The sequence below is a fragment of the Pristis pectinata genome, chromosome 1 (genome assembly GCF_009764475.1).
Source record: "Pristis pectinata isolate sPriPec2 chromosome 1, sPriPec2.1.pri, whole genome shotgun sequence".
In the NCBI taxonomy this organism is placed as follows: Eukaryota; Metazoa; Chordata; class Chondrichthyes; order Rhinopristiformes; family Pristidae; genus Pristis; species Pristis pectinata.
The window spans coordinates 50,045,478-50,060,335 of record NC_067405.1 but is presented as its reverse complement, the minus strand read 5'-3'; the positions used below and the strand labels follow the sequence as shown (position 1 = coordinate 50,060,335).

At 40.2% G+C, this 14,858-nt stretch overlaps 1 protein-coding gene across 2 annotated transcripts in view; it reads right to left on the bottom strand.

Annotated features, from left to right (window-relative positions):
• The window catches only part of itga4 (integrin alpha 4), a 106,377-nt gene that overhangs the window by 61,417 nt on the left and 30,102 nt on the right, over positions 1 to 14,858 (bottom strand). For both annotated transcript variants that reach the window (XM_052022134.1, XM_052022143.1), the window contains exons 14-15: positions 14,442 to 14,596; positions 1,246 to 1,400 (exon numbers count right to left, since the gene is read on the bottom strand). In XM_052022134.1, the coding sequence (XP_051878094.1) occupies positions 1,246 to 1,400; positions 14,442 to 14,596 (310 nt within the window). The remainder of the gene's footprint in view (positions 1 to 1,245; positions 1,401 to 14,441; positions 14,597 to 14,858) is intronic.

Here is a 14,858-nt window from a genome sequence, read left to right as displayed (position 1 = left end):
TCTTGTCACGATTATGGAGGGCTTCGGTGACAACGTGCTTGGAGTATGGCATTGAGTTTTGATCTCTTTATCTAAGAAAGGATATACTTAACATAGAGCCGGAGGGCAAGCAAGGCTTTGGGAGCTACAGGACTTGCAGGTTGTAAATTGCAAGCCCTACCCACAAAAATGCTTTTGCAGTGGGCTGCGCCTTGCTCCCATGCTTATTGGCTGTCCGTACTAACAAACAGTTTGATATTTATGTATGTCACATTCCCAACACCAAATATTTATCATTCACTCAACTATCAACTCAAAATTTAAAACATTAAAACAATTAGAAACACAAGAAAATCAATTTAACTTAAATGAATTAAATAACTTAATTCATTTAAGTTAAGTGAATTAATTCAAAGAAATGTAAATTGTCTGAAACATACTTCTCTACCTCACAATTACTCCTCTCCATTGAAACGAATGGAGTCACTAAATCTGCATTAGCTTTCTATGAAGAGCCGACATCTGAGCAAGTTGGAATGGCAGGCGAAAATCTCTCAGGAGGTTTGGGAGTTCTGTGCACAGCCACATGTGCACAGGAGTCTGGGCCCTTCTGACAGTTACATGGGGAAACAATGACAGTCTCACACAGAACTTCAGGTATTTCTCAGGAAAATTCAGGCCAGTAAATACTTTAAGAGTACTGCTACACAATAATAGGGATATAGATTGGTTTAACATGCACTTGTAGCTACAAAACCAGCATTGTGAATATTCTAATCGGTATCTTTATGGAACACCAAACAGCGGGATTTAGAAGCACATTTTTATAAGATTATTTGATGAAAAGCATGGGGAAGAGGAAGAGAGAAAACTCTCTCTCCACAGGCAGTCCACCCCAAGTTATGATTAGTGCTGAAACATTTCCAAATGAACGCACCTCTTTCTCATTTCAATTGTTTTCCTAATCAAAATTATGCTGCAGTTTTGGAATTTCTGGTTGCTCTCCTACCTGTGTTCTAACCAACTCTGCTTCCCAGATCATTGTCAGCTTCATTATTAAATATATAATGCAATTCATAACTTAGCACAACCTAGCACAATTATCCATGACCTCTGATGCTGCTTCTTCTTTCCAGCTCCTTGTATGGAAAATTCAAAGCAATTTACAATATGAAGTATAAAAGCAACAACAATTCTAAATTTCAGTTATGCTTTATTCATATAAAATAACTACTGGAAAATTTTGAGTAGAAATGATTCACTTACCTTCATAAATACTTGATGAGTATGACACTTAATAAAATTATGATAAAGCATAATCTCTCCTGAATGACTTTTCAAATTGCCATCAGATACCAACTTAAATCTGGAAGGAAACCCAATCCTTTTACTGACATCGGCACTAATGTTGTACAGCAATACTGAAAAGCAAGACATAGAAATGACTTTTGTTAATAGTCTGCTATTTTAATTTGGCATCAAGTTGAGAACCACACAAAGTAGGAACTGTGTTTAAACAAGTACATTCAGAAAAGTGTTATAACAACTTCCACAAGATGGCACTTCATTAAGAAACTGAAACTTAAACTTCAGTTTTGGCCTCAAGGTTTTTCAACACTATTTATTCTGTTGAATCTTGTGAACTCAAAACTTTTTGATCTCCAGAAATAAACAACGTACAACAACAAACTACTCTCAGTCAGGATTTTATCCCCATCTCAATGTCACCATCATATCAAAATTCACCTCATCTTTCTGATCAGTTCAATTATGTACTTTTAACTGCTTAGGTTCTTAGAATTTTACACTTTAAAATGTTGACAAGACTGTACTTTGTTCAATGAAGTGAACCGTCAATAGAATTGGGCAGTAGACTCTGAAGAATATATCAAAATATTTGCACATGCTGCAGATGCGGCTGCTAAATTTATGTCACACCAACTGTCATGGTAATATTACAGGAAATAATAGTTTAGATTTGAATTTTATCATTCGTCATGGATGAAAATCCTTTGAACACTCTCCATTCCAGAATTCTCTATGTGCATAGCTAATGGACAAAGTTACATATTGGCAATCAGATTTATAAAGTTAAAACACAGTATATAAAGCTGTCTAAATCAATCTTGGCATAAACAGAAAGTGTTTTTGGTCATTTCAACTTATAGTATTTTCTAGAATATGCAAAATATTTTAAGCTATAAGGTAAAACTTCCTCTGAGGAATTTATTTAATATATTTAATAATAAACTCAGATATCCACTCCTGGGCTGTTCTTTCACAAAAGAAACAAAATAATTATTTCTGGACAGATCACAGTTTCTTTTTCTTCCTCATTTTACAGGCACTGAAATTCAAATCCTTAAATAATGAAAATATTCATTATAGTTTTGCCAATTAAGTGTTTTTAAAAAATTGCTTCATACTTACTTTATTGTGTATGGGCTAAAATAAATCCCAATTTACAAGCTTAAAAACAAACTAAGAAGAATTCCCACTAACCAATGTCCTGCTATATGCTGGTTTCTTGTACTTAAATCAGTCTTCACACCATTATCTTTTCATTCATGTATCTAAAACAGCTAGGATTAAACTAATCAAAAATACAAGTTTTACATATAGTAATTCTCCAAATAACACTATTTTCTCTCTCACAGCACTTCATACCCCTGTAGAGTTAATGCGCAAAATATAGATTATTCTGCTGCAATCTTGGTTTCTGTACAATTACTGTCAACTTATTTGTAAATTGCCTACTGTATGCTGTACTATATTTATCAAGAATGATCTGAATGAAGAACATTGATAATAAAAAAAAACTAACAATTAACCTGCTTAACAGAATCATTCCCAAATGAAAATTCCATTGATAGCTGAAACATCCACAAAAGCATGATCAAAATAACAATGCTAATGCAAGTGAAGCAACCTGTCGGTTCTCTTGCTAAATAATATCTGGCACTGCTCTACATCTAACCTTGCTAATTTTAGCTAATTGCAGTGCGTTTTAATAAGTTTGCTGTGTAATTACTTATTTCAATTCATTTTTGGAATAAGAGTGAGATTTCCAAAGCATCTATTGCCCAATACAATTGACTCCCTGTTGGTGATTGTGGGGATTCAATGCCGTGAAGGTGCTTTCATGATACTGTTAATGGCACAATGGGATCTGAATTATCCTTGTTCTCTGCAGTATTGGTCCAGAAATATAACCGTAACATGACTGTTTCAATGCAATATGAATGAAATGCCCATCTTGGTGTTTCCTGGTAATTCAGTAGAGCTTTTCTCTTATGTTATGGGTTAATCTGGAGTTTAACTAAACTGCAGGAAGGTTATCGGAGATTTGGTAGAGTGAGGGTGTGGGGGCAATTAAGGCATCCCTTATTGCTGGATTTCTGCTCCCAACAATCAGTGAAGGGTAGGACATTCGGCGAACAATCTCCTTCCCATACTCAGCAAGAAGTAAAGTGCAAAATCTCTGTAATATCTGGAAAGCTGACCTCACAGAACACACTGGAAGCTCAAAGCAGAGAGACTGACTATCAAGGTGACTTTCATCATGAGCTTTTGTTAATGGACTGCTGCCAGGTTGGTGCTGGAGAACTGAAACTTCCAGCAGACTGCCATTTAGTGTTGCATTAAGGCAGCTACAGACTCAAAGACAACTACATTTCCTTCCTAGAGTTCATCAAGTAGAGAAAGTACACAACTTTGCAAGATTTGCATGGTCCTTCCTGGCCCAGAATAGCGACAACTGTATTCACATCAATTTGTGTCTGCACCACTTAAACTCAGCTATGTAATGGAACCAAGGGGAACTGTTTTCTCTCAAAATCAAGCTGATCTGAGACCAAAGGCAAAAAAAGCACCAGCTCAATGTCTAGTATCCCGACAGCATTCAGCATGGCTTTATTCTGTAGCAATCTACTGCATCATCTGCATTTCACCACCACAGAAAATCAAAGTCTGGCTATCCGCATGACTCCACCACACAACCACAATGCATGTGTGGCAAACATTCAATGACAGCAATGTCACCACATTAAATGTGATAGTGCAAACCAATGGCATGCTGAAACAATGCCTGGACCACACTCACTGAGAGACACATACTTGGTGCTGAATTTTGAAGTGATCACTTGCAAGCTCCCCATCTTGCCATAAGAGTCAGCCTTTGCCATTCACTGCACAATGATCAACTGAGGAGCAGGAGAAGAAAAGGATGAGGGAAGTAGCAGGAAGCTCACCAATAGCCCTGTGACAGCATTTACTTTGCCACAACTTAAACCACCAAGAAACAAATTTTCAAACCAAACTTATACATAAAATTTTGCAACTCTAAATACAAACATAATCATCCTTATGCAGTCCCTTAGTTCCTATTTCCCTTCTGCCTTTGCCTTTTATTTTAGTCGTTTATCAGGATGCTGGCATCACTAGCAAGAGCTGAATTGATTGCCCATTCATAATTGCCCTTGAGAAGGCGGTCGTGAGCTGCCTTCTGGAATTGCTGCAGTATTCCTGATTAAGGTACTGCATAATGTTGTTGGGTAGGGAGTTCCAACATTTGAACCAGTAATAATGAATGATATATTTCCGAGTCAGGGTGATGTACGACTTAGAGGGAAACGTGTTCCTCTGTGGCTAAAAGCCTTGTATTTCTTGGTTGCATTTGGCAGGTGCTGTTGGAGTAGCCTGGTAAATACACTGCATTTTGCAGATCAAACACTGCAAGTTAATGGTGGAGGGAATGAACATTCAGAGCGATGAGTGGGGTGCCAATTAATTGAGCTGCTTTGTCCTGATGGTATCTAGCTTCTTGTACGTTGTTGGAGATGCACTCAGCCAGACATATTAAGAATATGCCATCTTGCTCTTACTTGTAGCTTGTAAATGGTGAAAGGGTTTGGGTATCAGGATTGTGTTACTTGTTGTAGGATACACAGTCAATGCCTGCTCGTACAACCAGTGTGTGGCTGGTCCAGTTGCGATGGTAATGCCTTTGAATGTCAAAGGAAGGTGGCTAGATTGTGCTCTGCCCAGGACCGCAAGAAGCTGCAGGGAGTTGTGGACACAGCCCAGTGCATCACGGACACCAGCCTCCCCTCCTTGGACTCTGTCTTTACCTCTCATTGTCTCGGTGTAGCAGCCAGCATAATCAAAGACCCCACCCACCTGGGACATTCTCTCTTCTCTCCTCTTCTATCTGGTAGAAGATACAGGTGCCTCAGGGGACGTACCACCAGACTTAAGGACAGCTTCTACCCCACTGTGCTAAGACTATTGAACGGTTCCCTTATACAATAAGATGGACTATGACCTCACGATCTACCTTGTTGTGACCTTGCACCTTATTGCACTGCACTTTCTCTGTAGCTGTGACACTTTACTCTGTACTGTTATTGTTTTTACCTGTACTACATCAATGCACTTTGTACTAACTCAATGTAACTGCACTGTGTAATGAATTGACTTGGACGATTGGTTTGTAAGACAAGCTTTTCACTGTACCTCGGTACAAGTGACAATAATAAACCAATACTAATACCTTGTTGGAGCAGTCAGTACCTGGCACTTTGTGGTACAAACATCATTTGCCATTAATCAGCCCATGCCCGTGCCCAAATTCTGTCCAGGTCTTGCTCATTTGCTGAGGTGTTACAAATGGAATTGAATATTGTGCAATTATCAGTGAACATCCCTACTTCTGATCTCATGATGGGAGCAAGTTCATTTCTGAAGCAGCTGAAGATGATTGGGCCTGGGGTACAACCCAATGAAACCCCTTCAATGATGCTCCAGGGGATGGGGTGATTGACCTTGAAAAAGCACAAGCATCTTCCCTGGTGGGAGGTATACTTCCAACCATCGGAGTGTTTCCCCCTTTTTGCCCATTAACTTCAGTTTTTACTATGACTGCTCTCACGCCATACTTTGTAAAATTCTGCCCTGATGATAAGGACAGTCACTTTCACCTCATCTCCGGAATTCTGCTCTTTGGTCTATGTTTGGGCCAAGGCTGTGACGAGATCTGCAGCCAACTACTCCTTTGCAAATCCAAACCTGCCATCAAATTCGCAGGTTATTGGAGATCAGGTGCCCTTTCCTGTACCATCGATACCACCTTCCATCATTCAGCACTTCTTGCTCAACATGCCTACAGCTTTGTCTTAGCGTTCACTTGCCAGCCCAGAATTGTTGAAGATGGCAATGTTCTTCAATGCCACTTCCTCCTGTAAACTGATTATCCATCATCATTGATGACTAAATATTGCATGTCTGCAGAGATGTTATCTGATCCACAGGTAGGCAATCCCACAATCAACTTATTGAAAGCAATATTTGCTGCTTAGGTGGTGCTACTCCAGACTTGCTGCTCTGCATTCTTAATCGAATCTGAATTGATCACCTGGCTTGATTGTCATGGTAGCATAATGGGTATGCCAAACCTTCAGGTTACAAATTTCAATGGCTGTCCATTTTTAAGGTCCACAGCACCTCATGGGACCAGATTTGTTCTACGTCTATCCCATTTTGCACATGTGTGGTGCAACACAAGGTGGACAGTATCTTCCGTGTAAAGATGGGATTTCATCTACTTAAGGACAGCGTAGTGGTCACTTCTATCAATGCTGTCATGAACAGATGTTTTTGCAATCCTTGAAAAAGTAAATTTTCACCACAAAGATGCTAAAATCTGTGTCCCAGTTACTCACGCTGAGACTGCATTATCCAAATACATCTCAGACCTATAGCTATGGGTAAAAAATGCCTAATCCAAACCCGAGTGTTGGAATAGAGATCAAGACCATCAAGTAAATATTCCAATGAAGGAAGTCACAAAATACAACTCAATGGATGAATTCTATCATGTTGTAAACTTTTGGATTCCACATTGCATTGTTTATTTTAAGTAGGAGTTTCTGTTTGTGAGATTATAAAGGACAGGGGGTCAGTAAATAACAGCAAAAACAGGGTAGGTTTCTTGCCAAGTTAATGCATTGCAAACCTGAGATTGTGTTTGATCTTACAATCAAAAACCTGAGCACCTGGCAGAGCAATTTAATCAGCACAGCCATGAGCGGGCTATGTAACATTATCTTACTTCTATTGTTTGTCACGACACTCTTGGCACAATCTGACTGTTCCCATACATTTAATTAAGCTAACTGTGTCATCCTGCTCTCCTCATCATCTCCAGGTGTCCTTAAACAACAAAATGCAATGTGATATGGAGTGTGTTTGTGTGATGAAACAGTTTGCATATGCCTTCATCTTCTTGATGAATGAGAGTACAGTGTGCTCCCTTCACTTCTCTTGCTTGATCCAAAATATCTAATTCTTAATTGAATGTCACTTTTCAGACATCTTTTCTCAAGATCCAAACAGTTCACACTTCACATGCAATTCATATCATATTTTAAGTTTGATGTCTGAAGAAATGTAATAAATATCCACTGGCTCTGTTTACAGCAATATTTGGTTTTATCCTGATCTGAGCAACTAGGTAAAGCTGAAGGTAGAGCTGTGGATGTTGTCTACATGGATTTTAGTAAGGTGTTTGACAAGGTCCCTCATGGGAAGCTCACCCAGAAGATTAAGGTGCACGGGATCTTCGGTGAGTTGGCCATTTGGATTCAGAATTGGCTTGCCGATAGAAGTCAGAGGATAGTGGTCAATGGGACTTATTCTAGCTGGAGATCTGTGACTAGTGAAGTTCCGCAGGGATCCGTACCGGGACCTCTGCTGTTTGTGATGTATATAAATGACCTGGATGAAAATACAGATGGGTGGGTTTGTAAGTTTGCAGCTGATACGAAGATTGGTGGTGTGGATAGTGTAGAAGACTGGTAAAGGATACAATAGGATATAGATCAGTTGCAGATATGGGTGGAGAAATGGCGGATGGAGTTTAACCCAACCAAATGTGAAGTGTTGCACCTAGGGAGATCAAATGTAAAGAGACAGTACACTGATAATGGCAAGACCCTTAACAGTGTTGATGAGTAGAGGGATCTTGGGGTTGAAGTTCATAGCTCCCTGAAGGTGGCTACACAGGTTTGATAGGGTGGTAAAAAAGGCATATGGCATTCTTGCCTTTATTAGTCGAGGCATTGATTCAAGAGTCAAGAAGTTATGCTGTAGCTTCATAAAACTCTAGTTAGGCCACATCTGGAGTATTGCATTCGGTTCTGGTCGCCCCATTATAGGAAGGATGTGGAGGCTTTGGAGAGGGTGCAGAAGAGGTTTACTGGATGCTGCCTTGATTAGAGGGCATGTGCTATAAGGAAAGGTTGGAAAAACTTGGGTTGTTTTCTCTGGAGCGGTGGAGGCTGAGGGGAGATCTGATTGAGGTTTATAAGATTATGAGAGGCAGAGATAGACAGCCAGTACTTTTTTCCCCAGGGTTGAAATGTCCAATACCAGAGGACATGCATTTAAAGTGAGTGGGGGTAAGTTCAAAGGAGATGTGCAGGCAAGTTTATTTTTTTTACCCAGAGAGTGGTGGGTGCCTGGAATGCGCTGCCTGGGGTGGTGGTGGAAACAAATATGATAGAGGTGCTCAAGAGGCTCTTAGATAGGCACATGAATGTGCCAAAATGTAAGGATATGGATATTTAGGCAGAAGGGATTAGTTTAGTTGGGCATTTCATTGTTAATTTAATTAGATTGGCACAACATTGTGGGCTGAAGGGCCTGTTCTATGTAGTAGCTGTTACTTTCAGAAATGTGCTGAGAGTTGTGAATGACTTAATTTTTTTTGATTTTGCAAACTTGATTGTGCACAATAGACTTTTTAAAATGACCAAGTAGATAATTCTCAGATATTGTTCAACATTTTCTAAACTGCAAGTCGATACAATGTCATTTTATACCATTCAGAAAGTCTCCAAAATTCTCAAGAATTACCAGAAGATCACTGGGCTGAACCTTGCAAAACTCTGGTCACAGGTTATCTAAATACTTACAGCTGCAGCATGTGCTGCTTCCTCACCAACCTTGCCCATCTCCCAGGGGGTTAGGCAGTCAGTCTGTTTGGTGAGTTCAGCACAGTGCATTGTTGACATTTGCTGAGCAGTACATGACCAGTCTTCACACATGTTGATAACTTGTGTGTATCCTTGTGAATGAGAAAAGATCCCCAGGACATTTTTAAAGGATAGGGGACAAAAGTGGCAAACAGAAAAATATTGAAAATTTAAAATTAACTCTACTGGACTGAGTTCAGTGCAATGAAAAAAAAACTCAAAAGAAGAAATTTCTGCTTCCAGTCAATTAGTCAAATTATCTTGTCTTCCTGGCTCAGTGCTGCTACTTTCAATTTGGGACAATTGGCTATAAAGTGCTTTGGGATGTGCTGAAGTTGTGGAAGGAACTAGATTAGACAAGAATGAAAGACCATTTCTGGTACATTCTCAGTAAAATACTCTAATCCCATGGAGTCAAACCTAAACCTAACAAACTTACAACTCAACATTCATAACTGTGGTTAATATTAAATTGGATCAGTAGCAGATCTTTCTTATCTATAACTAGATGAACCCTTTACATTATGTACCCGACTTTTCTTCAAGTATGACTGATCTTACATTTAAGCAGAAATGTGTGAAAAGGATGGGAGAATTTACCAAACAGGGTAACTTGCCAACAGAATAATAACAAGAATTTGTCTGACAAGTCTATTTCAAGAAGCTCAAATAATTTAAATGAAGGAGTGTTCATATCAAGGAGTATCCAATTACTTATACAAATAAAGCTTTTTTTTTAAGCAAAACAACAGGAAAGCCAAGACTGAACCAGACACACCATCCCTTCTTGGGGTCTTAACGAGCCAGAGACCTCAGGCCATTCTGCAGAAGAGGTATGCAAATTCACATTGACACTATTTCTATCCAGAAATGCAGGTCTTCTGCCAGTTGAGAGGTTGGGATATTCTACTTGGACATCGAGTTCCATGAGAGCTCAGAAATACAGAGGGGTACCAGCAAAAGCAACATCCAGAGATATCCTACAGCCTGGCAGTTAAAAGGAGGCATAGGATCTGGCCATTATTAAGTTCATCTTTGGTTGACTTTTATTATGTGCATTAACAAAACTGGTTTGTACCGAATCATCTGTTTGAAAACCAAGGCATTTATATTTTTGTTTTGTGGACCATAATTGACAATAACTGATCATTTTTCATTCATGAGTCAAGGAAATATTTCACTGTTTTTGCCACAAAATGCAAGTGAGTGAAAAAAGTTGAGATTTCTCAAATGATAGTTCCTTGCAATAAATTACTTCAATGGATCAAGCATTTAAAGACTGCTAACACTGACATTTAATATTTATTTCTGGTCCACACTGGTACATTGTTCCATATGGTTCACTTAATGAAATTATTAACTCACATATATCAAAATATATTTAAAATAAATAATGAAAATGTGCTTATAAGATGCCCTGAAAATGTATTTTCCAAAGCTTTTTTTAATTTCAAATAATTACTGAATAAATTGAGGGAAGTTTCATTTTGAGCAATTTGTGCTTCTCTGTGGCTTATAAATAACAATAAAGAGAATAGAAATAGGAAGTATAAGAATTGAGGAATGTGAGCATTAGTATAGAATTAGGAAGCTGGGCCAGAGGAATGCATAGCTAAATGGATGGAGCAGGAGGACTTGAGATTTGTGGATCACTGGGATCTGACATAGGTGAGCATTGTGCAAGCAGGATGGGTGCCCCCAAACCAGAATGGGTCCAATATCCTTTGCTGGGAGGTTTGCTCATGCTTTTGGGGAGATTTTAAACTAATTTGGCAGGGGGGACAGACCACAGAGTAGGTGTGCAGTCAGGGGCAAGGTTCAGTCAAATATTGAAGAAAAATGAGGTCAATCCAGTAGGCAGAATGGACAGGGGCTTGATGAGACACATGGGAGAATTGGAAGGCTAAACTGCCAATTAAGTAAGGCAGATCAGCATGTAGGAATAATGATGCGGCGGCAATCACTGAAATATAGTTGAAAGAAGAGCAGGACTGGCAACTCAACATTCCAGGGATTAGAAGTTTCAGGCATGATTTGGGGTGGGGGGGGGGTGGTGAAAACACTGTACTATTGATAAAGGAGGCCAACACTACAGTGATGGCGGAGGATGTCCTAAAAGGTTCCTCAAATTAGGCCATATGGTTGGAACTTAGGAATAAAGAAAGAAGCAATCACTTTGCTGGGAGGCCAGACACCAGTCAGCAGGAGGAGCAGATAGGGGGGCAAAGGTGTAAGAGGCTTTTAGTCATGGGGGATTTCAACTTCTCCAATATTAACTGGAATTGCCTTAGTGTGAAAGGATTAGATGGAGTAGAGTTTTTAAAATGCATTCAGGAGAGCTTTCTGCTCAAGTTTACAGTCAATTATACTAGGGATAGGATAGTGCTAGACCTAATTCCTCGGGAATGAAGCCAGACAAGTGGATGAGGTGTCAGTGGCCGAGCACTTTGGGATAATAATAACTCGGTAAGATGCAAATTAGTTGGAGAAAGTGATAAGAATGGTCTGGAAATTAAGCGAGTTGGGGTGGGGTGGAGGCTGATTTCAACATCATCAGACAGGATCTGGCAAACAGACCAGGAGCAGCAACTTGCAGATAAATTGACATTCAGGAAATGGGAGTCTTTCAAAAGTGAAATAGACAGCGTTAAGGGCCAATGCGTTCCCATAAAGGTGAAGGGCAAGAACGGTAAGTCTAGGGAACCCTGGATGTCAAGGGATAGAGGGTTTGACAAAGGGAAAAAAAAAGCAAGCATATCATTAGGTACAGAGTACTGAAAACAGAGGAGGTCTTCAAGTGTTGAGCGACAATAGAAGTGTGCTTTAAAAAATTAGGATGGTAAAGAGGGGGCCATGAAATATGACTGGCAGATAAGATTAAGGTAAAGCTTGAGGCATTTCAAAAATATATCAAGAGCAAGGGGGTTACCAGGGAAAAATGGGACCCCTTCGGTATCAAAGCAGCAATTTGTGCATGGAGCCAGAGGATGTGGGCAAGGTCTCAAATGAATATCTTTCATCTGTATTCAACAAGTAGAAAGACAATTTAGTTGGAGATTGTCAGCTGGGAATTCTAGAGCATGGTAAGGTATTAGATATCTTAGCCTGCATAAAGGTGGATAAATCCCCAGGGCCTGATGAGATGTATCCCAAACCGCAATGGGAGGCAAGGAAGGAGACTGCTGGGGCCCTGACAAAGATACTTAAATCTTCACTGGCCACATGTGTGGTGCCAGGTGACTGGAAATGAGCAAATGTAGTACCTCTATTCAAGAAGGGCAGTAGGGATAAACCAGGTTATTATTGGCCAGTTGGTGTAATGTCAGTGGGAGGAAAAGTATTGGAAAAAATTCTAAGGGACAGGATTAATTGACACTAGGATAGGCAGGGATACTCAGCACAAATTTGTTGGTGGGAGATCATGTCTGACTAATTTAATTGAATTTTCAAAGAGGTACCTAAAAATATTGATGAAGGCAGTGCAGTTGATGTGGTTTATGTGGAATTTACCATGTGGTCTCATGTGGAAGGTTGGTCCAAAGGTTAGAACCCATGGGATTCAAGGCAAGTTGGCAAAGGGGATCCAAAACTGGCTTGGTAACAGGAGACAGAGGGCGATGGTGGAGGACTGTTTTTGTGATTGTAAGCCTGTGCCCAGTGGTGTACCACAGGGATCAGTACTAGGACAACTAAGTTGGGCCCAAGGGAGTATTGAGGAACAGAGGGACCTTGGTCCAAAGATCCCTTAAGATGGCATCGCAAGTAGACAGAATAGCGAAGGTGGCACATGGGATGTTTGCCTTTATTAAGTGGGGCACAGAATTTAAGAGCAGGGAGGTCTTCATACAATCTGATGAAACATTGGTTTAGCTACAGATGGAATACTATGTGCAATTCTTCCAACCACACCATAGGAAGGATGTGATTTCAATGCAGAGGGCACAGAGGAAATTTAGCACATCGTTGTTTGGGACTGAATGTTTCAGTTCCTTCGCCACATCTCCCCTCCAGTACATGCCTCCCCTCACCTCATCAACCATTTTCATCTCCCTCCTGGTTCCATCCAATAACTATCCACACACTTCACCCACTACATCCCCTCCCCCATCTGGATCCATCTGCCATTCATCTCTCTCTTGATGATTCCCATTATCACCTTCCTTATCCGATTCCAGCACTTGTAGCCTTTGTGTCCCTGCTTACCACCCTCACTCTCTACCTTCACCCTCCCTCCACATGGCTCCATCTGCCTTTCTTTTCCCGTTGTGTTCCTCCACCTATCACCCATCTGCCTCTGTTTCCTAATTGCACTCCTCCTCCTGCCCATCAATTTCCATCCCTCCTGATTCACCTGAAATGTCAACAATTCCTTTCCCCCCACCTCACCCCCACGTTTCTCAACCGGTTGAATTTCTCCAGCAGTTTTTTTTTGCTCCAGATACAAAGGAACTTTTCCCCATGGCAGAGGTATCTAAGGCAAGAGGGCATAGATTTCAAATGAGAAGTAAGATATTTAGAAGAGATACAAGGAAGAATTTTTTCATTCAGTGGGTGGTTGAAGTCCGGAATGTCCAAGGTGGTGGAAGCAGGTACTCTCATAAAATTTAAGCATCTGGAAAGGTATTTGAATTGCCAAGGAATAAAGGCCACGGACCAAGTGCTGGTAAATGGAATTAGTATAGATAGGTACTTGATGGTCAGCATAGACAATGGCCGCTTTCTATACTGTACAATGCACAGTTTCTTGCTATTTGTTAATGTTATAGAATAATTACAGGAAATGTGGCAGAATGGTGAAATGAAAACAATTTACTGTTTTCAAATAGGAATGGATCAGAAGGGAAATATATCTCTGGCCATTTAGTTAGGAACATTAGTGGTAATCAAGGGCCTTGTTCCCTAAAATACAACTTACAAGTTAAACAATAGATTCCAGAAATCAGTTGATATTTTATTTTCTCCTTTTTACTCCAGCTCCCTAGAAGAAAAGGTGGCAGAGCCAACAGAGCTGCTGCCTCACAGGTTCAATCCTGACCTCCGGTGCTATCAGTGTGGAGTTTGCATATTCTCTCAGTGAGTTTTGTGGTGTTCCAGTTACCTCCCACATCTTAAAGGTGTACGAATTGGCAGGTTAACTGGCCACTGTAAATTGCCCCTCGTGCATAGGTGAGTGGTAGAATCTGGGAATAGTTGATGGAAATGTGGGAAAATTAGACTAGAATAAATCTATGGTCAGCATTGACTTAGTGGACCAAAGGACCCACCTCCCCACTGTGTGATTTGATATGCAAATCTCAAGAACCATTCCCAACTATGATATGAAACCCTTATGATTCCTTCAAATGGGTCTCACTAAAATTGACGTTCAGGAACAAAGAGTTATTCAATGGCGAAGTTCAATAATGCACATGTGCAAGTTTGATTATTTACCTATATAACCAGGAATCTTCTTTCCCTTGTTACTAAAGCAGACAGTAACATTGATGCACACGACAGGTTTCCCATTCTCAAAACAGTCCATGAATGTTTGATTGATTGAAGGAGGCAACTGTAGGAAGGATTCAACAATCACCACAGGTCTGCTTCTGTAATCCATGGAGAACAGAAAATAGTCAGAATAACGTATACAGAACAGAATATAATACAGAACAGAACATAGTAAATACTGAATAAACCCAGGACAAATTTGGTAAACAACTTCCTGAAAATTCTCCAACACAGGAGGCAGCCGTTTGGCCCATCATGTCACAGCTGGATGAAAAAGAACTCCCAGTTGAATCCCACTAGCAGCACTAAATCTGCAGCCCTTTAGGTCACAGCTTTTCAAGTCCACTTCCAAGTGCTTTG